This window comes from Aspergillus fijiensis (genome assembly GCF_003184825.1).
Source record: "Aspergillus fijiensis CBS 313.89 unplaced genomic scaffold BO72scaffold_77, whole genome shotgun sequence".
NCBI lineage: Eukaryota > Fungi > Ascomycota > Eurotiomycetes > Eurotiales > Aspergillaceae > Aspergillus > Aspergillus fijiensis.
The window spans coordinates 43,770-67,247 of NW_024469053.1; the positions used below are offsets into that span (position 1 = coordinate 43,770).

The 23,478-nt window shown below is 50.3% G+C and overlaps 9 protein-coding genes across 9 annotated transcripts; 5 read left to right on the forward strand and 4 right to left on the reverse strand.

Moving 5' to 3' along the window:
- Positions 1–64: 64 nt before the first annotated feature.
- BO72DRAFT_277541 (FMN-dependent alpha-hydroxy acid dehydrogenase) lies at positions 65–2,346 on the reverse strand. Its single transcript, XM_040940249.1, has 4 exons — positions 1,922–2,346; positions 1,348–1,853; positions 621–1,290; positions 65–559 (listed from the first exon to the last, which is right to left on the reverse strand). Exons 1-4 carry the CDS (start codon positions 2,052–2,054, stop codon positions 393–395), a joined length of 1,476 nt encoding a protein of 491 aa, XP_040796363.1. The 5' UTR covers positions 2,055–2,346; the 3' UTR covers positions 65–392.
- A 741-nt stretch (positions 2,347–3,087) lies between these two features.
- BO72DRAFT_452768 (3'-5'-exodeoxyribonuclease) lies at positions 3,088–4,840 on the forward strand. The gene is made up of 5 exons (XM_040945809.1): positions 3,088–3,337; positions 3,457–3,593; positions 3,663–3,840; positions 3,894–4,384; positions 4,438–4,840. Exons 2-5 carry the CDS (start codon positions 3,558–3,560, stop codon positions 4,630–4,632), a joined length of 900 nt encoding a protein of 299 aa, XP_040796364.1. The 5' UTR covers positions 3,088–3,337; positions 3,457–3,557; the 3' UTR covers positions 4,633–4,840.
- A 1,304-nt stretch (positions 4,841–6,144) lies between these two features.
- On the forward strand, positions 6,145–6,962 carry yphA (tyrosine phosphatase family protein). The gene is made up of 3 exons (XM_040945810.1): positions 6,145–6,340; positions 6,393–6,782; positions 6,838–6,962. Exons 1-2 carry the CDS (start codon positions 6,197–6,199, stop codon positions 6,678–6,680), a joined length of 432 nt encoding a protein of 143 aa, XP_040796365.1. The 5' UTR covers positions 6,145–6,196; the 3' UTR covers positions 6,681–6,782; positions 6,838–6,962.
- Positions 6,963–7,348: 386 nt separating this feature from the next.
- Positions 7,349–9,079, reverse strand: BO72DRAFT_521031 (uncharacterized protein; the record flags this gene model as incomplete). Its single annotated transcript, XM_040949732.1, has 4 exons — positions 8,737–9,079; positions 8,387–8,668; positions 8,006–8,308; positions 7,349–7,951 (listed from the first exon to the last, which is right to left on the reverse strand). The coding sequence occupies exons 1-4, from the start codon at positions 9,010–9,012 to the stop codon at positions 7,349–7,351; spliced, it is 1,464 nt and encodes a 487-aa protein (XP_040796366.1). The 5' UTR covers positions 9,013–9,079.
- A 545-nt stretch (positions 9,080–9,624) lies between these two features.
- Positions 9,625–11,748, forward strand: BO72DRAFT_489834 (putative amino acid transporter). The gene is made up of 6 exons (XM_040948113.1): positions 9,625–10,533; positions 10,583–10,742; positions 10,794–10,805; positions 10,856–11,060; positions 11,115–11,473; positions 11,538–11,748. The coding sequence occupies exons 1-6, from the start codon at positions 9,640–9,642 to the stop codon at positions 11,567–11,569; spliced, it is 1,662 nt and encodes a 553-aa protein (XP_040796367.1). The 5' UTR covers positions 9,625–9,639; the 3' UTR covers positions 11,570–11,748.
- A 652-nt stretch (positions 11,749–12,400) lies between these two features.
- On the forward strand, positions 12,401–15,518 carry BO72DRAFT_531961 (uncharacterized protein; the record flags this gene model as incomplete). Its single annotated transcript, XM_040950407.1, has 7 exons — positions 12,401–12,442; positions 12,526–12,694; positions 12,773–12,974; positions 13,038–13,105; positions 13,159–13,207; positions 13,257–14,992; positions 15,061–15,518. The coding sequence occupies 7 exons, from the start codon at positions 12,401–12,403 to the stop codon at positions 15,318–15,320; spliced, it is 2,526 nt and encodes an 841-aa protein (XP_040796368.1). The 3' UTR covers positions 15,321–15,518.
- A 98-nt stretch (positions 15,519–15,616) lies between these two features.
- Positions 15,617–18,247, reverse strand: BO72DRAFT_452774 (RAD52 DNA repair protein RADC). The gene is made up of 6 exons (XM_040945811.1): positions 18,011–18,247; positions 17,647–17,947; positions 17,484–17,570; positions 17,238–17,417; positions 17,002–17,179; positions 15,617–16,934 (listed from the first exon to the last, which is right to left on the reverse strand). Exons 1-6 carry the CDS (start codon positions 18,016–18,018, stop codon positions 15,784–15,786), a joined length of 1,905 nt encoding a protein of 634 aa, XP_040796369.1. The 5' UTR covers positions 18,019–18,247; the 3' UTR covers positions 15,617–15,783.
- Positions 18,248–18,332: 85 nt separating this feature from the next.
- On the reverse strand, positions 18,333–19,850 carry BO72DRAFT_415016 (uncharacterized protein). The gene is made up of 3 exons (XM_040942556.1): positions 19,519–19,850; positions 19,118–19,449; positions 18,333–19,057 (listed from the first exon to the last, which is right to left on the reverse strand). The coding sequence occupies exons 1-3, from the start codon at positions 19,598–19,600 to the stop codon at positions 18,551–18,553; spliced, it is 921 nt and encodes a 306-aa protein (XP_040796370.1). The 5' UTR covers positions 19,601–19,850; the 3' UTR covers positions 18,333–18,550.
- A 1,603-nt stretch (positions 19,851–21,453) lies between these two features.
- Positions 21,454–23,182, forward strand: BO72DRAFT_277767 (putative integral ER membrane protein Scs2). The gene is made up of 7 exons (XM_040940251.1): positions 21,454–21,628; positions 21,700–21,770; positions 21,834–21,856; positions 21,928–21,986; positions 22,052–22,167; positions 22,240–22,344; positions 22,411–23,182. The coding sequence occupies exons 1-7, from the start codon at positions 21,589–21,591 to the stop codon at positions 22,840–22,842; spliced, it is 846 nt and encodes a 281-aa protein (XP_040796371.1). The 5' UTR covers positions 21,454–21,588; the 3' UTR covers positions 22,843–23,182.
- The last annotated feature ends 296 nt before the right edge of the window (positions 23,183–23,478 follow it).

Below are 23,478 nucleotides of genomic sequence, written 5' to 3' on the forward strand. Positions count from 1 at the left end.
AGCTTCGAGCCATGTTGACATATTACTCATGAACGTCGGCATGATTCTCCTAAGCTATATTATTGCGAGATGCGCGTGGTCTTCAAGGTTTCTAGTAGCGCAATCCTTGAAACTGAGGTACAAAGATAGCAAGTGCCATGTTAGCTCGGGCTCTTGGAGTGGCTTATGTTGATCCATATGAGAGGCTTGCTGAACGGTGTAGAAACCTCGAATGAAACACCTTAGCTGAGGGCAAAATGGGTTTAATCAGATATATTGTAGCTAGTAGGGATTTGGACCGTCAACGCATGAGAGATATTATCACAGTGGCTCTTATTGCCTCACAGGAAACCGTCACCGAACCGATAAAACGAGAAGACACTGACCGCACCATACTCGACCTAAATGTGGCTTCATAGTCTCGAGCGCCGCCCTTTTGCAACTTTACGTGCATACGGGTGGGAGGCAGAATTGGGGACGAGATGGTCGATGTCTGCTGTATTGACGAGATGTGGGCCTGCTTCATCCAGGCTAGTAATTCCAACGTTGCGCATTGCTGTCTCGAGCTCATCCTTCATGACTGCAGATAATGAGATTAGCATCCGGGCCACATATTCAGTAAAGCAGCAACCGAGACTTACTATCAATCAAATGCTCAACGCCGTCCTGGCCATAATTAGCGGCGAAGAGCATGCTCCGCCCCATGCCCACGGCGGTTGCTCCCAGACAGATCGCCTTGAGAATATCCGTTCCGCGACGAATGCCACTGTCAACGTAGATTTCCATCTTGTCGAAGATCTCCGGACACCGCTTGTGGAGTTCGAGTAGAGTGATGATGGACGGTGGGCTGGTGTCCAAGTTCCGGCCTCCGTGATTGCTCAGAAGAATCCCATCAAGGCCGGCCTCCATGGCCAGAATAGCATCATCGGCAGACATGACGCCTTTCAGACACACGGGCAGGTGAGTGTGCTGCCGCACCCATGCCAAGTCCTCCCACGTCAGACCTGGATCAATGAAACCGGCCATGACACGACCGAGACCGCCGCCCTTCTTGTCATTCTTCGCTTTCGAAGGTGCCATGGGAACGGTTAGATCCTCGTCCGCCTTGACACGCTCATCCGCCTCCCTTTTACCGGGCCAGGCAGCGTCGACGGTCACAAAGATGCCCTTGACGTTCGGATTGGCGGAGCATTGATGGAGAAGCGAAGCTGACTTCTCCCGGTCGCGGTTAACGTATAGTTGGAAGAAAAGGGGCGTTGATGGCGCAGCCTCTTGAATCTCCTCGAGAGTATACGATGAGTTGTTAGACACCTACAGCCAATCTCGTTAGAAGCCAGCCACGAAATGGTAAGGATTGGAGTGACTTACTCCCTGAAAGACCTTTTTGCTCTCGCAGGCCCTCGCAATGGCAAGCTCTCCGTCTGGGTGAATGAGCTTGGCCATGGCCGCCGGACTAACAAATAGTGGGAGGCTCGTCTCAAGTCCAAGGAACTTGGTTCTCGTGTTGACAGACCGCACATTCCTCAGTACTCGTGGCCGAAGCCAGATGCGGTCAAAGCACGATTTGTTGGCGTTTCGCGTTATCAGGTCAGTCGAGGCGCTGGAATAGAACGCCCAGGTCTTTTTGCTGGCCGTTGAAGATGCCACCACTTCGAAATCATGGGAGTTGATCAAGGTGTGCAACGGTGGCTTTTCATTTTGGAGAACCATCTGCGGGCTTGCAGTAGGTGGTGGCTTCAGCCATTCATCGTTAATCGTGGCCTCATCTAGAACACCCATATGCCTCTCTGCTGACAGCTTCGTCTTGATTAAATTCGAGGCATGCACCTCTGAGTATGCTTTGGTAGCATCATGACCCGCGTGCTTCAGGATAACTGTAGAGTTGGAACGGTCATTTACGGGATGTTCTCAGAGCATTCCAGCAATTCTGGACATCACTTACCTGTTGGGCCTCCTGGATGCTCTTCTAAGAAATCTGTCATGTCCCATACTTGATTATCCACAACAATCCAGCAGTCATCGGGTGAACTGTGCTGAGAGATCTGCTCTGTAGACAAGAGCTTCTTGACCGCCATTTTCTTCTCACTGTCAAGCAAGGCCAGACAGAAACACGCAAGATGAGATTTTGGATATCCGGGCGCCAATTACCAGGGAGAAGTGCTTGGTGGTTGTATCTGCCACTGTGTTGCGTTCCAATATGATTGCAACTCAAGTTTTGCAATTTAAGTTCCTCAAGGGCAACCGAAGACAAACATCCAGGGAAGGGACTCCATCAGTAGTAATATATCCCCAGATCGACCAGTCTGCATGGCTCGGGGTAACATCAATGCGGAGTAACCTTAGCCGCATGGGAAACCGCATAGCAAAAGCCGAGAAGGAATGATCAGCCACGTTTTGTCAATCTGTTCCTACCGTCTGCACTATCAGCTAAGTTCAGCGTCAAGCTAGAACGATCATGACTTATCGTGCCTCTTAAGCATTGAGGGGGTAACTCTCATGAGGAGCGACAATGTCTGCACTGTGTCGCAATGTACGTTGTTCATCTGTTGTACAGTTGTACATATAGATTCAGGGCCGACGAACAACCACGGAGTACACGGAGCATCGCCGAGGGAGAGTTGCTCCGGCATGCGGAGATCTTTCCGCTCTTTGGTAGAGCCCTCAGGCCAAAAACTACGTCAGCATTCAGGACGTTTCTCATGATTTGACGATTCTAGGGACCAAGGATGATGGGTAATTGAGTGGTGGTTAGCAAGAATAAATTTTCTCTCCAAGGGCTGTCATTTGGTCCAATTATACTGGATTGAGGTGTAGGTCGACAGATGGCTTCGAGTTCCCAGCTATGACGAGACTTGACCCTTTGCCCTGGACAAGGGTTGAACCATGGCATCCCCCTGGCTACTTTGATAATTACGTATCATATGATAGCATACTGTGACTCATATTTTGCTGCCATACTCGTAGTATTGAAATGTTGAGGTCAAGGCAGGGACAAAGCATGATATGCCACGTGACTGGTTAGACGATTTTCTCTTGCCTGAGGCATCGACGCTTAACCCGGTTCCTCGTCTACCTAGAGAGGCTTACCGGCCAAAATAATTCAGGCACACAAGTCCCTGATACCTCAATTTGAACCGCCGAGTCGCTGCTGACCATACCAGAGCATCTGTGGCTGTAACAAAGAGCAGGGTGCTGAATCCTCTGATGCATGCTCTTGGTGTAGACAATCTGTTCAGATTATCTGGAATCAGTAAAAATCTGTGGAGCCTCGGGGCAATAGGAGCTAGCACCGCGACCGCTATAGATTGTTGGCGACCACGTCTCTACCAGCCGCACCGAAATATTTATAGCAAATCAGGTATGTCCCAGTCCTGACTCGGGATGATGGCCTTGCTGCACACATGTGGTCTAGGTCTGACTCATTCCCGATCTGTCCCAGGACCTTAAGACGGAGCCGTGAGACTTACTCCAATGCAGCAGCTTCTGGTGGATCACTCACAAATCTGCATACCATTTCTAGCTCTTGTGCATTGAAGAGAAGAAAATTCGAATTCAACAGGTCCTCGACTTCAGCAAACATGGGCGACTCAAGCAAACCTATCCGATATGTTGATGTTGGTAAACTCATTGCGAATATGCAAGAATATCCTTGTATATAGTTCACTCGCTGATGGCCACGCTAGATCGGAATCAATCTCAGTGACCCTGTCTTCATGGGTAATTACCATGGAAAGCAAGTTCATGACAACGACATGGATGACATTGTCCAGCGAGCTCAGGATGTGGGTTGCGAGAAATTTATGGTGACAGGCTCCGACTTGGAGGAGTCGCGGCGGGCTATTGAGATTGCACAGAAGTATCGTATGTCCTTCCCAATATACTTTCATCTGTATGCAACCTGACGTCCTCTGCAGCGGGGTTCTGCTATGCTACGGTTGGAATTCACCCGTGTCAGGCGAAGCTCTTTGATAAACATCCTGGCGGACCTGCAAAAATGCTAGATGAGCTTAGAACGCTAGTGTTCGAGGCCAAAGCATCAGGCCAAGCTGTTGCGTTTGGGGAGTTTGGTCTAGATTACGATCGGCTTTCCTTGAGCGCAAAGGAGCCCCAGCTGAAATATTTCGAAGCTCAATTGGATCTGGCGGTGGAGGTGCAACTCCCTCTCTTTCTCCATTCCAGAGCTGCCAGCGAAGATTTCGAACGTCTTCTGGCGCCCCGCCTTGAGAAGCTTCCGAAGAAAGGCCTCGTGCACAGTTTTACTGGAACACTTGACGAGATGAATCGAATGGTTGCCCTAGGTCTCGATGTCGGTGTTAACGGCTGCAGTCTGAAAACGGAGGAGAACCTGGAAGTAGTCAAGGCCCTGCCACTTGAACGGCTTCAGATTGAGACTGATGGTCCTTGGGTATGTGTTTTACCTAGGATTTCTCAAACCTTTGATTGACATTAACTGTTCAGTGTGAAATCCGTCCCTCTCATGCATCTGCGAAGTATCTCGAAGGAGCCCCTCCGCTTCCCAAGGCTGTGAAAAAGGAGAAATGGCAAAAGGGACTTATGGTGAAGGGTCGCAATGAGCCTGCAGCAATCGCCCACGTTGCGCATGTCATCGCCAAAGTAAAAGGCATCACTGTCGAGGAAGTTTGTGAAGCGTAAGTCCATTCTCTTTCTATTACCCTCTTCTCGGTTTCCGATGTGACATGGAATATTGATTCAATGAGCAGTGCATGGAACAACTCAATCCGGATGTTTGGGCTTGGTGTCGATACACCATAAATTCTGTTCATGATATCTTTCCCGGTCGTTGCCCAATCCGGGGGAGAACACCGTCCCGCAAATTATGAATACTAGATCCTTAGATATAGAAGAGACGAGGCAGTTTGCACGAGAATATTATCAATGAAAGCTACTTGACCTGTGTCGATAAGAGTACCGTTCCTAATTCTTTGTTGCCTCATCCTGGAACCTTGGATCGGTGGTGTTCGGACCACTACCACTGCGAACCACGGTCCTTGCCTGATGATTCAACACCAGTCAGAGCTGTCTGACGAAATACTAGATCAGCCCAGCGGGTCTTTAATTAGCTAGCTAACTATTGTCGAACCTCTCTTGAGGTGTGGCATGATAGATCTGAGGCAGCATGTCATTCTTCCATACAGTATGTGCCCGGAGGAACAGGCAACTTGGAAGTGAGGCTAACATACCTTTCTTAATTCCTTGCCCCTCAAACCTCAACTAGTCATTCTACATTCACTGCACAGCACTTGGTGGCTCGCCACATGTGCTTTGCCTTCTAGAAAGTTGCTTGGTATGATTTACGTCGGCTTATTTTCTGATGACATTTTGGTTTTTCCTGGCTCACCGCCCTGTACTGTACCTGTAGTCGCACCACCACCACCACCCTTGCTCTTGTCTCTTTCCTTGTTTACCTTTCTACGTGATTGTAGTCTTCTTCTCTCCAACTCTCTCAAGAACAACAACCTCGACTCTCCAGACCTCACCTTCTGACCCGTCTAAACCCGGTCCCTCATATTGGTCACCATGTCTTCTTTTTCTAAAATCATGTTGGCTTGAAGCTTGTGGGTTAGACCCTTTCGAGTCTATCACCAACCTCTCTCTTAGCAGATCTCGCGCTGTCGCTGTTTAGTCAGATCTTGCATGAGAATCCTTCTTTCGTGGTGCATTGGATCCGTCTATCTCTCTCTCTCCCCAAAATTCAGCTTTTCATTGGCATTCTATCGGTTCATAGTGCCCCCTGAGCTCTCTTATCCATTCGTTTGTTAGGACTTCGAGCCAGACGGCGACAGGGAACTGGCAATCTAACACAATGACGTCTCCGTTAACGGCTCAAAGCTCCAACAGCTCTCTCCAGAGCGTTTGTGGTAGGTTGTTTGTCTTTTCTGTGGGAACATCGATCATGTTCACACTCCTATCCGTATTGTTCAAGTTGCACTAACCTCCACAGAATCAGTGCGCCGCAGGGCATCCTCGATGGGAAATGAGTTCATGCCGTCAGAGTTCCCTGAGAATTTTGGAGAGGTTGTTAAAGGTGTCTATCGATCTGCTTTCCCGCAACCGTGGAGCTTCTCTGCGCTCAAAAAGCTTGGCCTTCGGACTATAGTGTATGTGGGCCATTCGTGTGTCTGATCCCTGCTCACCACCCCTCAGCACTTTTGTAGACGAGCCTTATACGCCAGAGCACATGAGCTTCTTCAAGGAAATGGGGATCGCGCACATCCGTATCCTTGTCGAACCCAACAAGGATCCTGCAGTCAAGTCTCCAGACTACGTTATCTGTCAGGTATTGGAAGTCTTGCTCAACAAGGCCAATCACCCTGTTCTTGTCCATTGCAACAAGGGAAAAGTAAGGCTTATCCAGGGTGTTATACGAGCTTGGCTAATCGAAATTGCTGCAGCATCGGACCGGCTGTGTGGTCGCCTGCTTCCGCAAGATTCAAGGTTGGCGCATTGAAGATGTGCTGGCTGAGTATCAGACATATTCGTTCCCCAAGTCAAGGCCGCTGGATCAGAAATTCATCATGGCGTTTGACGCCTCCCAGCTCTCTAGCCTGGTACAGATCTCTGGCGTGAAAATGTGGCAGTCTGCCAGTCTGCCGAAGGCATTATCTGAAGAGAATGCCAAGGATCAGGCCTCATCCTCGAGTCGGCTTCTACCCTCTCTGGGCAAAATATACGTGACTTGATAATCCTATGTCGATGAAACTCACGCCGTTCTTTTCTGTCATCTGTGGTGTGCCTGGTCATCGCAGTAGTCGGTGGTCTGACAACGCAAGGTTTTCAGCTAGGTCAATGTCGTTGCAATCTTGGCCATGAAACCGGCTGATGAATCACACCACCTAGCTCTTGTCGCCTCTCGTTCTGCATCAAAATCTACTCTTTTGATTAGAACACTGGCCATCAATGAAAGGCTTGTGTACCCAGAGCGAAAGCCACTCAAACTCCGCAGCGCTCCGCGATGTCTAGAGGCTCCATCAATTTGACTGCTTCTGGAAGGGTTGGATGCACGATATACCCAGTCATCATTTAGTTACCCATGTGATTTTGATATTGTGGATGGGTGCATGGCAGGGATGTGTCAGAAATTCTAGCCTGAGATCAAGAGAAGCGAATCGTAGAAAGACAATAGACCTGAGAAGAACAAATTGTAGGACATAGTACACTAATGTAGAGAATAATCCACATTGATTGACAGTTTTAAGCGAACATATCTAAGCTAGTCGTTCTGAGTAGCTTTCTAACAGTCATTTCAGTGTCTTTGATTGTTTTTTTGAGCTGCTGGCAAACATATGCCATACTATACCATTCTATGAGTGATTCTCAATGGCGTTCAAGTTCACTATTTGAGTTGTGATCATAGAATCTTATACATCATGTCATCATCTTCTTCGAAATCCTCAATGTCGGATATGAGTGCTGGAGAACCTGGACAAGGCAATTGGCTCGCAATGGCTAGCTCCATTGAACCTCTTTCTGTGGTATCCCACAGCCTCTCATTGACAGAACATGTACAGTTCTCATCAACTGATAAGAGAGAGTTTGTCTGGGATGTGCAATCAAGCTCGAAATAGTCCTCAGTGCCTAAGTAGTCCTCAGAAGCCATGTCGACTTTCTCGGTAGCAGCGTGGTTGAAACAGTTCGGGACCTCTTCCGTCGAACCAGTTATTAGAGGAGATTCATGAGCATATGCTTCGTCCAAGTCTGTAGGATTGATCTCGTCCAATCGGCTCAGCTTGTGTGAGGCTTCTGCCTTGTAGAGTTGTTTTTGAGCAAGAGTCCAGAATGCCGCCTGGAGAATGTTTCCCGCATCTACTGCCGTCAATGGAAGACTGTCCGGTACGTATGCGACCTTCATACTGCTGACAATTTGTCGCAAAGAATGATTCATGGGTCGCTTCAACATGGATGTCAGGGACTTGACGAGCGATGTGATAAGCAGCGAACGTTGGCTCATTGCCTGCAACATGATTAGTAACCCAGATACTATGAGTACCTCAGGAAAGCAGATTACTTCACTGTACCCAGGGCTAAAGACTGACGGCGCCATTCTTGGAAGACTTTGCAATTGTGCCGTCTCTGGATCCGGCTCTGTCTGTCCTTGCTCATGACTGTTGCCAATCAACAGGTAGCTCAATCCGGCACGAAGTAGGTGATGTAACGCTTGGTGGTTGGCGTTGCAGCTTCCAGCTGCTGGTTCTGTGGGAGGGCTTGAGAGCATGGTGCTATCCGGGCTATTATCCATATCTGCAAGCTCTTCTGTGAAATCTCTGGTATCAGAGAATTCGGGAATGTCCCTTTTGTCGAGCTCTGAAGACTGCAAGGTAGTAGATTCTAGCATCAGTTCTTCAAACTCAGGACCCGGTGCTTTCCATGCCATTTCTCCGAGACTCACCATGATCAGCGCGGGAGGATGTGGCTGCACTTCGGGATCTGTGGGCATGAAAGCTAGACTTATGTTGACTGTAGATATACTAAAAGTCTCGATGTATGGCGGAGGGATGGGCTTCCCTGATGCCTGCACAGCCTTTGGAACTCTGCGGCTCACTGTTGGCAAGACAGCAGGTTGTATGAGCGATCTTCCAATTCCGAAGGCTAATTGAAAGCTCGGAGGGGTTTTGTGATCGAAATATTCGCAGCTTTTGTACATGATAGCCAAGCCTAACTCTTTCCAGAGCTGAGAGCCAGAATTGTGTTAGCAACATTTTTAGACTCATCTTGTGAGGAGTATGTTACTGTGATTACCTTTGCATTGCAGAGCATCTCCCCCACAACTGGCACAAAAGTGGAGACGGTGACATTGGATACGTTATGAGCATTGATGGATATGTTCAGTTTGATCTCTGGTGCTTCAGCCACCCAAGCCCTTCTCATGGTCATTAGATGTATGAGATGCATGTCGCGTGCGGCAATTTGGGGTCTTCTGCGGGATTGTATGAATATGGAGGCATTCATTGTGAGAGTCAAAGTTGAGTCTGAGGAATGGAAATCGGCTCTGCCTAGGTCTATTGTTGCTTCCATTTTGGATCGTCTGACATGAACTGAATTAGTGGGGAAAAGTGCCTATATTCAAGCAGATACATGGTCGATGGTTTGACGAGGATAGATGCCCGGTGCTAAATGAAGCAAACACTGGCAAAATATGTGAGTGCCTCAACACAGCAACACCCGACTGTCAAGAAGTGCATATCTATTGCTTGTATCTGAAGCTATTAGCCCACACGCTCTGTATTCTACTTTGCGCCCTCGTCCAGAATCGACATTGAAAGATAATTGATAGCTTTATTCCAGTGCTTCGTCTTACATCATAGACTTGGCTGCCGAGGCACCAATACGATAAGTGAATCGAGACTATACAACTAGAGGGAGGTAAGAACTCCTTTTGTGCCACGTGAGCACCGTTCAAGCGAGTATTTCCAAGTTTCAAAACTCCAGTCGTCAAATATTACTGCGCAAGATTGACCGAAGTTGGGCAATAATACTTGTACACAACTGACAGTCCCTCAATGCCCAGCTACGTTGCTTGTTGACATTTATTTTCGAGCTGCTTATCGATAAGAGTATCACGTGCCTGGGGGGTTTGATTATCTGGCCCCTAGACATCCTCCGCATCGAGGAATCTCGAATTCAGGAGTCCAACAATCAGCGATGCCCAGGGATGAAGGTGAAGATCATTTCCTGGCGGACAAAGATAGCCCCAATGGGCTGGATTCCCAGCCCCTTCTGTCACCCGTCGAGGACCACGAAACTACAAACCATGCGAATCCCGCCAGCGCGACCCGCAGCAGCAGCGGACAGCAGCCGCATCACTCCTCTATATCTCAGCCGGTCCCAGAAGGACAACGACGCACCCCTCGTACCATGAACCGCGTTCGCTTCGACCTGGAGGAAGAAACGGACGAAGAGCGTCGCTCGGAACATCACCCTCGCGATTCAGACGATATCTCATGGCTCGAGGAAGAAGACTATGGCCACGGCGACGGCCGGCGGCGCCAGATGGTCCCTTTGTTGACGGATATCGAAGCCCCCAGTGTCACGCTCGCAACGTCCGATGAATTCTTCCCGGAAGAACACCTGGAAAGTGCTCGTCCAAGGAGCGGGATGCGCATGGCTTTCATGAATATGGCCAACAGCATCATTGGGGCAGGCATAATTGGACAACCTTACGCACTTCGCCAGGCAGGATTGGTGATGGGGTTGGTGCTGCTCGTCGGACTCACAATCGCAGTAGACTGGACCATTCGACTTATAGTGGTCAACTCAAAGTTGAGCGGGGCAGATTCGTTCCAGGCGACCATGCAGCATTGCTTTGGCAGAAGCGGACTTATCGCAATCTCAGTTGCGCAGTGGGCTTTCGCTTTTGGTGGTATGATCGCGTTCTGCATCATTGTTGGGGATACAATACCGCATGTCCTGGGAGCCTTGTTTCCTTCGCTACGAGATATGTCATTCTTGTGGCTCTTGACCGACAGACGGGCCATCATCGTGCTCCTGGTCCTAGGAATCTCATATCCGCTGTCTTTGTACCGGGACATTGCTAAGGTTCGACATGTAATGCTTTTGCAGCACTCTGAGACTCACAAGTTCATAGTTAGCAAAAGCGTCCGCACTGGCCTTGGTCAGCATGGTCGTCATCGTGGTTGCTGTGATCACCCAGGGCTTTAGAGTGCCCTCCGAGTCGCGCGGCGATGTAAAAAGTCTACTGTTTGTCAATTCAGGCTTTTTCCAGGCTGTTGGGGTGATATCATTCGGTACGATCGCGTTCCAGATCCAGATCATATAACTGTACTAACAGTCCACAGCATTTGTCTGCCGTAGGTTATGTCATTCAGGCCACATTACACTGGGACTAATAGCTTGGAAGACCATAACAGCCTCCTTATCTATGGCTCATTAAAAAAGCCGACACTAGACCGCTTCGCGAAAGTGACACATTACTCTACAGCAGTCTCCCTTCTGACCTGCCTCGCCATGGGTGTTTCCGGGTTTCTATTCTTTGGCTCGCAGACCCAAGGCAATGTACTCAACAATTTCCCATCAGACAACATTCTGATCAATATAGCACGACTGTAAAGTCTTCTCGCCTTAATGTACTGAGACATCGCTGGGCTGACTTTTGCTAGATGCTTCGGCTTGAACATGCTCACAACTCTTCCGCTGGAGGCATTCGTATGTCGATCAGTCATGACAACCTATTACTTCCCCGACGAACCTTTCAACATGAATCGGCACTTGATCTTTACCTCTGCGCTTGTTGTTACTGCGGTTGCTATGGCTCTGATCACTTGTGACTTGGGGGCAGTCTTTGAGTTGATCGGCGCCACGAGCGCAGCGGCCCTGGCCTATATTTTCCCTCCCTTATGCTACATAAAGCTTAGCAATGCCTCTCAGAAGGCTAAGATACCAGCCTATCTATGCATCGTTTTCGGGGTAGTCGTGATGGCAGTCAGTCTGCTTCAAGCTGTTGCGAAAATGATAAGTAGTACGTTCACTGCTCACCCGACTAACAGCATGCATCCTGCTAATTAACTCAACCACATTTATAGATGAAGGTGGTGCAAGTACCTGTGCTGCCTAGGCAAGGTACTGTAAGAGCAATTAGATCTTGCAACCTTGCTTCTGCTTTACTGGTGTCGTATAACTGATAGACTTTATTCAATCCCTCATTCACAAATTATGTACATAGAGAAGTGTATTAACAAGGTGAATCATGCTGTTCAGGGGCTCTGAAAAGGAGCTCCATGGACTCAAGTGAAGCAAACTCTCCTCTGGGAGCAACACAGATACCTAGATTTTGTGTAGGGACAATATGGTCTTTCAGTATACTATCATCCTTCAGATACTGATTTTCTCCTAGAAGCAGTCTTTGATTCATGATCAATATCAGTGGAGGCAATGAGAGGGACAGATGAGGCAGCGCACTACAAGGTCTAGGTTTTGGTGTCAATGTCATTTGCTAGGTTGTATCTGCGATGTTGTGCGCGTTTGCATGGTAACGCAGTTAACAGTTTCCACTCCCTGTTCCTGCTCCCTGCCTCCTGACCCCACCACTGTCCTCTTCATCATCTGTTTTTGCATGTGTTCCAATTTTACCCTTCTCGTTACTTCATCATTCATTCTACTTTCAAAAAGAGGGACTGGCTCTGTTTCCCGGACCCGGTAGAGTTGAATGTATGAAGTGCAGGTCTCATGCTCTTCCTTTGCACCTCTTCATTTCTACTTCGTCAACTACTGCTGCACATTGGCTTAGCTGGTTCTAGTGTGTTTTAAACACCTGAAATCGTCCTCAAATCTATCCTTTTGTCAACTGTCGCTACCTTGCTTCTCTTTTCCTGACACCCAGCATTCTCACATTATCTCTTCGTCTCTCTCTGAAGCCAATCCTGGGGATCATAGCCATCTGGAAATCATGGATCAGAATGCAGCTGAACGCCTGAAGAGGCTCCAAATGGTAGGTCGTGTGTTTCCAACGACCTGTTCCTCCGTCTTTCGTTCGATCGCCCGCAGCTACTAACATAACTCGCCTCCACTCAGGACGACCTCGGCACGGCCAGACGAGAATTCATTTCAACCAAAGATGGCCCACGACGAGTGCTGAATGTGGGGTTGAACACCATAGAAGCAAGCAGAGAGTCCAACCAACCTGGAACGAAAGCCCAGCTCATGGCGCAGAAGAACAAGGCCCAACTCGCGGATTGGTCGAGTAAGTGCATCCTCCAGTGCTCCTCGCCCGACCTGCTTTCTATTGGGTTTCTGGTTCTTCGCTAATTCAAATTCAAAGATATCCACAAGACAATAGGTGATACTGGAGACCTTGAGAATCTCGATAGTCTTCTTGATGGCCAGACTCATCGTCTTGGGCTCGCTGCTTTGTTACATTCGAAGCCACATGACTTTGCTCCAATCAGGGGAGGTATGAATCGTGGGCGTGGTGGAGGCGTAGCAGGGACTCGAGGTCGTCAGGGGAAGCCAAGTGTATCGAAGTAAGTCAACTCACCAAAAGCCATATTACCATCAAAAACTAACGCACGAGACATTGATGATAGGGTTCTCGGTCAAGGAGGTGTCTCGAAATCTGGCAATCATGCTTTCAAAGTAGATCAGAAGCAGACTCGTGAGGTCTACTCGTATCCAAACCCGTCTTCATTGCTTATTTGCTTTCTCTAGGTGCTCGAAAGCCGATCCCTAACCCACTAACCAAAGTTCGAAGACCCATGTAAGCTACCTTTTTGTTGCCTCAAAAACCATCTGACTCCTGTCTCCAGGGTTGACTATTCCTCGAAAATCAGTCCCCCTGAAGATTTTATGGCTGCTGTTCAGGGTCTAGTCAACGTGAAGACTGCTTGCATAAACTCCACTGTTGCACTAGAAATGTCTAACGGTAATAGTTCGAGACCAAGCCAATCGCCTCCTGCAAAGGAAATACCAGGTCAAGTCCCATCTCGCTCCACGCAACCTGCTCTTGCAGTAGATCATGGCCCAAGCCAAAGGCCTCCCACCGTGACTAGAGCCCTGGGTCAAAGACCTCTCGAAAAGTCGCTTCCTCCTCAAGCCCAAGCGCCTCGAGCTCTTGCTCAAAAGCCTCCGTCTGCGACATACAACGAGTCGAGTCAACCTCTTCTCAGAAAGCCATCACTTTCGGAATCCGACATATCGAGAGATTCAAGCAAAAGGACACCTTCTTCCACGATCACCACAAATCAGAGCAATCCTCAGAAACTGGTTCCAGCTTCTGACGCCATGAAGAATACAAGACAGACACAGTCGACTGCGACGCTGAAGGCGAACCAGACACCACCCAAGGATACTGTGCATCCTGTCACAGTGACAATGAAAACTGCTCCCGTTGCTTCCAATCTGAGCAAGGAGCACGCACTGAGGTCCAACAACACTTCTGTGCAATCACAGGCTGCTGCACAAACACGCCCGACTCTGAACTCGCAGTTGTCCAAACCCTCAACTGCGCCATTACTGCGGGATGAGGGGCCTCTGTCTAAGAAGCCAGCAACCAAGGCTTATGGCAAGCCTCCATGTCAACCGGTTAACAAAGCCAATCGGGTTCCAGAGAAGCGAGGCACTGCAATGGAGGCAATTCCAGTGAACAAGGTGGTCGTCAAATTACCTCCTAGCGAGTCAACTTTCAAGCCAAATTCAGATGTCCCAGTCACGCCCAAGAAGGCCAAACCACTCGAGAACCTTGTGGCCGAAGGAAGCGAGGAGAAAGCACCTCCGGCGGTGGCTTGTGGGGAGCTTCTTGATCTTGATGGTTCTCCGTCACCCGAGGATGATTCGGCTGAACAGGGTCCGGCCGCTACAACTGTAATGAGTCCCTCCTGTCAAGATCTGGAGGGATTGGTATTTCGGCAGGGCATTACACGGTATACTACTCAAAGAGACTCGACCTCTAGTGAAGCTTCGTCAACACCGACTAACTTTACGGAAACCACACGAGCTTTTCTTAGTCAAATTATGGCCAACGCCGAGTCTATGACCGATGAGGACAAGCAGGTGGTTGAGCGCAAAGTCGAAGAGCTTCGCAAAGAACTGAAATTTTTCTCTGTATCAGAAGCAGGGCGCCAATATTCCAATGAAATGTTCGAGAGAGGAAGAGAAGAGTTCAGCTCCGAGCTCAAATCCGAACCTGAGCCCGGTTATCAACATTGTCATACATGCCAAGGAAACCATAAAGCTCATGCTCATATGTCGCCTGAGACGGTCTCGGCGCTAACGGCTAAAGTGACATTCAATGCAGCCTTGGGTGTAGAAGACCCTTTGACACCCCTTGCACATAAGTCACAGACCCACCGTTCTGTTTTCCAGACACGTCTCAAGGGCACTGCGCCGCCATTTGAGCCAAGCAAGGTTTACCCTCCAGTAAGCAGCACAGCTGAATCAGTGACCACTGAACAGGAGCGTCAGGAGTCTTGTATCACTAAGGCTGTCCGTCATTTGTACGGCAACCATCTACTTCCCGGGAGGTCTGGAAACCGGCCTGGCAACGGTAAGTTCTTATTCCTTCTTGTCTTTCGAATCCCGGGCAGTATCGCTTATGTTGGCACTTGCTGTCAGCTTCCGTCTTGGAGGATGTGAAGGTCCCAGAATTTAAAGGGCGATTCGGTCAAATGACTCTCGCGTCTACTCCCGTCAAACCGAACTTGACATCTCCACTTCTTTCGCAGACGGACGCGATCTCAGCCTCCCCTGCACTACAGAGATCTATACACGCCCCAAGAGTTTCAGAGAACAGGTCACCAGCATCTCGGACTCCCTCGAGAGGACTGGATAGCTCCAGGTATGCGACGCCTGCCCTGGACAAGCCTCTACGCTGAGCTTCTCGCAACCAGCACCCACCATCGCTACACAAGGTCTGTACCGTTAGCCGATTCACACTCACCTCTGGCCTGCATAAGCTGGCGTTGAGGTCTATCCGCATAATATCCCCTATCTGTTTCTTCTCCCCCGCCCAAAACGAAGCTTTTGATGGCGAACACGCAAGCTACATTTGTTTCGATGCTGCCATATCTTACAGCAACTACTTAATTGTCTATTTTCTAGTGATGTGCAAAGCCTGTATGGGAGGGCTAGAAAAGTATTTTGTTTGTAAATCCAAAGCAAACTGGCCAGTGAACAGATTCCATTGAGCAAACCAGTTCATTTGATTCCTGTGATCGTTCCCATTCCCTGTGACGCCAATAATCCATAAGATCTGCCTAGTCCGAGTAATAATCGCGTATCATTAAAAAAGTCGACCCTCGACTTGTAGAGTACATAGAGAAAATACCAATGCTACCGTTACTGCTGATGATGTTGGTGTGGCGGTTGCTGAGGTTGCTGCTGCTGCTGCTGCTGGGGTGGAACCTGAGGCATTCCACTTTGGTTCATCCGCGGTCTTTTCGGATCCATGACCCCAGCTCCTCCCGGAGCAGACCCGCTGCCGCCCGAGGCCTGAGCATTCGTCATGTCCGACAAGGGAGGCCGTTTCCCGTAGGCATTCTGATGAGCCACAGGCCCGCTGCCGCCGGGCAGTGGTGGACGGTTCGGCGGTGCGGCGGTCCCATTCCGGGGATCGAGGTTTGGACGGGTCAAGGGTCGATACGAAGACGTCGTCGACGGGCCTCGATTCATCATGGGGCTGCCGACATTGTTGCTCCCGGGGGCCCCGATCTTCCGGTGCATGTCTTGCGAAGGGTTGATGAAGTCCCGCGCCGCCGCGGCGGGGTTGCCACCGGCCGCGGGCGATGCGTTGTTGTTGCCTCCGGATAGCATGGGTTTGGAGATGGGTTTGCTGGTGCTGTGGTCGAAGCCGGCGGTCTTGCGGATGGATGGACTCTCCGCGTGCGGGTCGAAGGCCGGCGCCGCGGCGGGGACCCCGCCGTGCGGGTTGTCTCGGAGGAGATCGACGGCGCGCGCGGAGAAGAACGAGGCGGTGGGGGTCCCCGGTGGAAGAGATTCGGGGATACCTGCCGTCGTTGTTGTTGTCGATGGGGCGCCGGGTTCACGTTTGATGGGGACGGACATCGGGCCATTGTTACCACCTGCGGGCCCGGCTGCTGTTGCTGTTACCGGTGCGGGTGATGCTGCTGTGGGCACGGATGGAGGGGGAATCATTCTGCCATTCTGAAAGTTTGGTCGGGGCCCTGTAGGTGGCATGGGCCTCTGTTGGTCGCCAATTGCGGGGGGATTGGGGCGTCCGTTGAACGGCTGTGGAGCAGGATACTGTCGGGGGGCTGGGGGCTTGGATGGCGTTACCATCGCCGAGTTCGGTCTGATGGGTCCCCGGTAGTTGTTATTGTTATTGTTATTGTTGTTGTTGTGAAAAGGTCGCTGATGAGTGTTGAGTGGAGTGGGTGGTTGCTGTGCCCGCTGTGATTCTGGTCCTAGCACAACCTCGTCTGGATTGCCCGTTTCGGTGACGCCGAAATCAGTTTCGTCAAACAGATCGCCTAGCGCGCAATAATGTTAGTGATCAGCTTTCGGGCAAGTTGGGTGAGAGTGATAATAGCTGCGTACTTCCAAATTCGCCGTCGCCGTCGAAGGCCATTGAATCATCGAAGTTGGGCCGCTTTGCGACAGCCGCTGGACGCGGCGGCAGATCATCGTCCTCTGGCGATGGTTTGGGTTGCACGGGTTCTTTCTTGATAGGAACAAAATCTGGATGTCGATGTAGCTCATCGACATCCCATCTGGCCTAAAGTCGAAGAATGTCAGCAGAGGCGAGGTTTTCCTTGGTGAGGGTCGTCGCATACCGGCGCGGCTTTCACTTTGGTGACTTTTGACACATAGTCCTTGTCATAGATACAGTTGCCCAGGACATTGCCGAAGTTTCGTAGCGCACGCTTGAGCGCATCTGTGGTGCCTTCTTTCTTTGCCTTTTCGAAGGCAGCTGCCTTGCCCTTGCAATTCTCGATGTGGCCGTACCCGATGTCCTAAGAATCGTTCCTTGTCTTAGAACCCGTTCATTGACTAATGCATCGCCACTTCAAAGGGCATACCTCATGATAAGTGCCATCCTTCAAGGTGACTCTCACTATTACGGAGAGACCCAGGCTGATTTTACCAGTGTTTTGACTCTCTTCAACCTATTGAATGGAGCGTATTAGTCATTGACCCGAGACAACATCTGTGGCCAAAGGGAGATCTGAAGAGGGGGAATACAAAGTCGATCTGAATGTTCTGGATCGAGCTCGACCATCCGTTGAACCCGAAGACCTCATTCGCAAGATTGATACATTTGTCAGCCGAGAGATAATGTACGCGCTGTCCCGCAGCACCCGGCCTTGACGAGATGTATTCGGGCCCCAATTTCTTGTCGAGACGTGCTTGCAAGGTCGCGATCTCCTGCGCGGTATATTCGCTGATACGTCGTTGTGGTTCTTCAAATGGGTTGGCGGAGAGACTCCCGCTTGAATTGGGCATCGTGATGGTAGCAGGGCCGCCCCGGTGCTGGTCGCCAACACTAAAGACGCGCGGTCAGTCGGTGTTGGCTTCGTCGCGGCTTGACAGGTATAAGAACACTTACGCGGGCATAGCAAAGTTAGGTTCTTGTAGATGCTTTACCGAGGTACTTCATCGAGCAACAGTCCTCCGTTAAGCTTGTAATGACCGATGAAAGGATCGAATGATGCTGTTGCCCCCGACGTGTCGAGGCGCGCCGGATGCCGACACGGCTTTATCGCGATGTCACGTGATGGTAATCGCAACGCAGATAACAATGGAATGGAAAGTGTCAATTAGTGCCAACGATCCTATGCTATCAGTTGCTGATTGAGGGTGGGTGAATGCGCCTAAAGAGAGAAGGTTTGACAGCTATTTGCAGTCTGGCCGGTTATTTCAATGTCGTTGTTACTTTGGCTTGATTTTGAAGGAGAAGAAATGATGTTTGAAATTATAGAGGCAGGCAGCATTAGGCAGCCTTCGGCTTTGCCACACTAACGCTCCAACGCAGCCAGATTACTATCACTTTGCCGTCATTTGACTCGATCTCTCCTGCCCTCAATGTGTGTTTCTATCGGAGAATTCAGGTGGCAAGAGAATATAAACCAGAATGAACCCCTTCAAATCACTGAATCACAAGACTCGCGCTCGGGATAAGCCCCAGATCCTTCAAAGATTCACCAAAGAATTCCGCATTGAATACTTTGCGAGGGAAGTTCTGAACAAAGCTCTGTACCTCAACTCCATCCTCCTGCTTGAGAGCCGCGGCAACTTCGAACAGGGTAGTTGTCACAGGGACCGTTTTCATGATATTGCCCTTGGGCGTTTGGAATCGCAGACGAGTTTCCGTGTAGGCCGATGCAGGCTTCGAGGCGACCGGGCCGGATGTCGTGGCTGCTGGGACTGGGGCTGGTTGCGCAGGAGGTGCTACACCAGCTCTCTCGGCTTTCTCACGCTCAGCCCGGAGTCGGCGCTCTTGCTTGTCCGCCTCAATCCTGGCTTTGACCCGCTGTTTAGCTTCGATGTCTGCCATTTTGTCCTTCTTCTTTTGTTCCGCTTCCTTCAGCCTTTGTTTCCTGTCCAGCTCCTCCTTGACGTCTTGTGAATCCTTGTTAGCTTTCCGCCGGATTTCCTGGGATAAGACCTGGTTAGCTTGAATCACAGGGTCTGGCAAGGACAGTAGTCCGCGTACCTCGTTCCTCTTCTGGTCAACCTTATCCTGCTCAGACTGCACCGCTCGCTTGGCGGCCAGCCTTTCTCTGAGCTCCTGGAGTCTCGCTTGCCGTTGCTCATCAGTCAGTGGCGCAAGCTCCTCCGTTGACTCAGAGAAGTCGGTATGTTGGGATTTCGAGGCGTGAAATTCAGCTTGGGCGTGGCTTCGGAATTTCTTGCCGCACTCGTTGCAGACTAGACTGCGAGCCTCTTCACCAGGCGTGAGTGCAGGACCTTCAGCCTCCTCATCTTCCTTGATTTCATCGATCGATTTGTCTTGGTTCTTTTCGAGCCATTCTAGAGCACCCTGCACTAAAGTGGTAAAAGAAATGAAGCACGTCAGCAGTCGGCGACAGCAGAAGGCCAGAGGGAAAATCGTACGTCCGGTGCCTTTGGCGACTGCAAGCTGTGCTCTCTCCTTGTCAAAGCCCATCTCAATGAGCTGGTCTAGATCGGAGGCCATGGTCGCACGGGGTGGGTGCAATAATTGCTGATCGAAGCGAGAAATTCGAATGGAGCGAGAGGGAGAGCCCAAAGGCGGGGTAATGAAGGCGGGGGTTTAGCCTGGGCAAGGTGACAGGCAGATGGAAATGTATCACGACCTTGTATACCACTCAATATAGTGAGAAAGAGAAGCAATAAAATGCAAGCTGCTATCGAAAAGGGTGAATGAGGTGGATGAGGGGAGGTCAACAGTGAGGGTGCGGGTGACGTATCGACAAGCTCGGGAGCGGAGCGGAGGAACAATCAATCAACTGCGGGATGACCCGCCAGCTAAGCTCGAAAATTGAGCCAGTCCCAGGCTCGTTCCTAGGCCCACGGTCTGGGCTCTATACATCGCACCTCAAAGAAACACCCATTTTGCTCGTCAAGGAGTCTGAAGTCTTGGTGGTTCCTGGCATTTTTGCTTGGGCCACAAATGCAATCTCCGCAGCTTGCGTGAGGATTCTACTTCTATAGATAAATCTCGCCTGCGCAGAGAGAAAAAAACGGCCGCAATGACTTATCACTACAGTCGACGAGAGAGTACTATGATTAGTAGATGCTCTACGATGTTGATGACTAGTCGAACCAGTTTTGTCCAGGATTTGCGAACGTAGGACGAAGATGTCCCAAGGTTGGTCACTCCTTTCGAAGTCCCATCCAGTTAGAAGACGCTGCTGACACCAGAGTATTGTGGCTTATTTCACCAGACCTGGATCCTGAACCGGTACTTCGAGATAGTTGGGCGGAATCTTTTAACAAATCAAGGCCTTCGGCTTCTTTGGCTTTGTCCATGTCTGTTCTCTCCTCGGTCACGTTTGACTGCTGGGGCCGAGCGCAAGAGTCGTAGTCCTACCTACCAGCTGCGCCTTAGCTGAGTACACGTTGTTGCCGGTAGTTAGGTAATCTGTAAATCATCTCATGATATCTAGCGGTGAGTCGTCGCAAGCCAATAGTGATGCTTCGTTGACAGGCTCAAAAGAATCGGTGTGTGAAGCTGATTGCCATCAGAGGACCACCTACCTCTTGCCGGGTCGTTCCTCGTTATCTTGGGCTGTAAGGTTCGAGAACCGAAGCAGTATTAAGGCGAGACCGCGCATTCCAGAGATGATCATGCCTGAAGAATCAAGGCGTGGTGAATCCGTGGCGTGCAATCGGCTGGGCTATAATGTCCTTTGCGGGGTTGTGGAAGATCAACAATGCATGCAAGATATTGGCGTTTATTGACTGACAGGATGAGATATCAGTATCAATACCTGGTAGAGAGTAGTATTTTTAGACGATGTCAAGCAGTGGATCCCGAATCTATGGACCCAGACAGGCGTGGCCGATAACTGATGGAGCCGGTAGATCTGTCCAAAATGTCCGATCGCAACAGCCCATGAGCATTGCGGTGCAGCAGCAACGAAGTCGACATATGAGTCTGTAGTATGTGCCGTGACTGAATACGGAGTACTACTGCCTAGAATGCAGGTACTGGCCACGAATGATGCCTGAAACACCATGTCAAACGCCTTGATGACATCACCTGACCTGGACCTCCGTGGCCGTGCTGAGTCAGCGTGTCCCCGGCCCAACCAGCAGCAGTTGCGATGCCGAGTCCAACTCATTCATCATTACTCCGTACTATTCCAGCCTCTCCTCACTCTTCTTCCCCAATTCCAATTGCGCCTAAACATATATTCGCCCTGTCGTTGAGTTGGTTTGACCTTCTCCTTGTGATTTTCTTGCTGAGACATTTATCTTCTTAATATTCTCTTTGTCAGGTAAATTCTCTCCGTCAGTCCTCCGCACTCCGTTGGCTACTCTGACCTGGCTGATTCTCTTTGTCACTCTAGCGCTCTCCCTCCTGTAGACAGGAAGACTCTCCCGCCGCCCTGTTCAGCCCGTTCCTTGGTACCTACACCACTCCTTATCCGCGCAACCCCCTTTCTCCCGCTCGAACTACCTCTACGCCGCGTATTCGCTATGTCTATCATTCTCGATCCCCCGGAGTTGGGCTTTCAGCGTGAGCAATACTCCCTCTCCCCTGGTCGAGCTTCTATACCAGCCATGGACCGCCCGGCTCACCGGTTCCAGGTCCCTTCAACCGTGAGGTGTGTCAGATGTTGCACCTGAAGAACGAGAGTGCGGAGCCTGTCGTCTTCAAGGTACGTATACGAGCCGGATCAGAATCAAAATGGCGAGCAAACTAACAAGCTCCCGTATACTAGGTCAAAACTACCGCCCCTAAGCAGTACGTGGCCAGTCCCTACTCCACACCCCTGAGTAACCGATACGTTTGAATCACAACTGACTGAGGGCCAGCTACTGCGTTCGTCCCAACTCGGGCCGGATAGATCCTGGCAAACATGTCGATGTCCAAGGTCGGTCTCACTGGGCTCCGTTTTCAAACCCCTTCATTCGGCTTAATGTCTGACAAGTTCGATAGTTCTGTTGCAGGCCATGAAGGAGGAGCCTGCGCTAGATGCCAAGTGCAAGGACAAGTTTCTCGTTCAGACAGTCGCGGTCACTCGTGATATGGAGTTCGCCAATGTTACCTCGATTGTTGGTTTTCCGCCCGCCCTCTCCCACGGCCCCCAGATTCTAGTACAGAGCATCACCTAACCGGCGCAATAGTTTGAGAAAGCCCCCAAGACAGCACTCCAGGAGCGCAAAATTCGTGTGAACTGGCTGGCCGCCGATGATGCCCCAGTTGAGGAACAAGGAGTCGAGGCGACTGGCGTAAGTTGTCATTTTAGCCCCTTACTTTCCTCATTCGTCACTTCGTTGACTAATTACGTTGCGCAGAATGTACCCGATGAAGAGCCTCCTGCCTATACCTCGCCGCCGAACCCCAACTATCAGACTCCTGCTGCCGCGCTTACGAAGAGCGCGAACGACACGTCACCCATCCCACCGCCAGATTTCAGCGACAAGCCCAAGCGGGAAGTCTCCACCCCGCAGATCATCGAAAGCTCGGCCACGTCTTCAAAGTCACCCGTAGCAAGCGCTAGCGAAGACTTGAGAGCCCAATTGTCCGAGGCAAATTCGCAAATCTCAGCGCTGAAGGAGAAGTTGGCAGATCAGGGTCTGAGACAGCGAAAGATCGGAACCGATGCCGAGAAGCTGCCCGCGCCTTTGGCGCAACAGCAGCCACAGTCCGTGGAGGCTGGTGTGCCCGTGCAGATCGTGGCGGGTCTATGCCTGCTAAGCTTCTTGATCGCCTACTTCTTCTTCTGAATGTCTTGATCCCTCCCCTCTTTGTGTCCACTCTTTTTGAATTTCCTTTCCTGTGACCCCCTTTTCCCATCATGTTTCTTTACAGACCAACTGTATTCCCTTCTGCCAATTCCCTTACTTTGCTACGTCGACAACAACAGCAGTGGTACGGTGCTATTATTTATTCGTTGTGACAGCCCGTTTATTCTTCTTCATGGTCGTTCTAATTCGGCCCGGTCTCCCCATGCCGTTTTCTTCTACTTGAGCAAGCACCCTTGTTTCTTCCATTGTCTTGTTACTTTTTTTTTCATATTTGATGATATGATGTAAATGGAGGCAGAGTTCTTGTTTCAGCCAGACATGAAAACTTGAGATTCCATCGTCCAAGGTCGCGGCGACTTTAAGCTATGCTTGCGACATCTGGCCGCTGATAACACACACATTCCACATTTGACACCTTCTGGTACAACATGTCCCATGTGCCATCGGGTCGCGAGCCTTCCCGGCTTTGAGTTTGTCGGGTCATGACTCCGTGGTCTTCGACTCTCCTCAACCACATTTGTTTTTTCTTCTTCTCGTTGCCTCCAGCCCTACACCTTCTTCGATGAGCGAGAACCTTTTTCTTCTAGACGGAATCCATGCGTTCCTGAACCAGGC

Bases quoted from the DNA above. Each gene is read 5' to 3' on its own strand.
- BO72DRAFT_277541 (XM_040940249.1), bottom strand. From the start codon at position 2,054: ATGGCGGTCAAGAAGCTCTTGTCTACAGAGCAGATCTCTCAGCACAGT. The intron at 1,854-1,921 runs GTAAGTGATGTC...CCAACTCTACAG, and splicing joins GCATCCAGGAGGCCCAACAG to TTATCCTGAAGCACGCGGGT. The intron at 1,291-1,347 runs GTAAGTCACTCC...GATTGGCTGTAG, and splicing joins GCAAAAAGGTCTTTCAGGGA to GTGTCTAACAACTCATCGTA.
- BO72DRAFT_452768 (XM_040945809.1), top strand. From the start codon at position 3,558: ATGGGCGACTCAAGCAAACCTATCCGATATGTTGAT. The intron at 3,594-3,662 runs GTTGGTAAACTC...TGGCCACGCTAG, and splicing joins AACCTATCCGATATGTTGAT to ATCGGAATCAATCTCAGTGA. The intron at 4,385-4,437 runs GTATGTGTTTTA...TTAACTGTTCAG, and splicing joins TTGAGACTGATGGTCCTTGG to TGTGAAATCCGTCCCTCTCA.
- yphA (XM_040945810.1), top strand. From the start codon at position 6,197: ATGGGGATCGCGCACATCCGTATCCTTGTCGAACCCAACAAGGATCCT. The intron at 6,341-6,392 runs GTAAGGCTTATC...AAATTGCTGCAG, and splicing joins TCCATTGCAACAAGGGAAAA to CATCGGACCGGCTGTGTGGT.
- BO72DRAFT_489834 (XM_040948113.1), top strand. From the start codon at position 9,640: ATGCCCAGGGATGAAGGTGAAGATCATTTCCTGGCGGACAAAGATAGC. The intron at 10,534-10,582 runs GTTCGACATGTA...ACAAGTTCATAG, and splicing joins TGTACCGGGACATTGCTAAG to TTAGCAAAAGCGTCCGCACT. The intron at 11,061-11,114 runs GTAAAGTCTTCT...GACTTTTGCTAG, and splicing joins CTGATCAATATAGCACGACT to ATGCTTCGGCTTGAACATGC.
- BO72DRAFT_452774 (XM_040945811.1), bottom strand. The intron at 17,571-17,646 runs GTATTCCCCCTC...TCCATTCAATAG, and splicing joins AGAACATTCAGATCGACTTT to GTTGAAGAGAGTCAAAACAC. The intron at 17,418-17,483 runs GTATGCCCTTTG...AACGATTCTTAG, and splicing joins AGGATGGCACTTATCATGAG to GACATCGGGTACGGCCACAT.
- BO72DRAFT_415016 (XM_040942556.1), bottom strand. From the start codon at position 19,600: ATGGCCTCCGATCTAGACCAGCTCATTGAGATGGGCTTTGACAAGGAG. The intron at 19,450-19,518 runs GTACGATTTTCC...TTACCACTTTAG, and splicing joins AGTCGCCAAAGGCACCGGAC to TGCAGGGTGCTCTAGAATGG. The intron at 19,058-19,117 runs GTACGCGGACTA...GTCTTATCCCAG, and splicing joins TTGACCAGAAGAGGAACGAG to GAAATCCGGCGGAAAGCTAA.
- BO72DRAFT_277767 (XM_040940251.1), top strand. From the start codon at position 21,589: ATGTCTATCATTCTCGATCCCCCGGAGTTGGGCTTTCAGC. The intron at 21,771-21,833 runs GTACGTATACGA...CCCGTATACTAG, and splicing joins CGGAGCCTGTCGTCTTCAAG to GTCAAAACTACCGCCCCTAA. The intron at 21,987-22,051 runs GTCGGTCTCACT...CAAGTTCGATAG, and splicing joins CAAACATGTCGATGTCCAAG to TTCTGTTGCAGGCCATGAAG.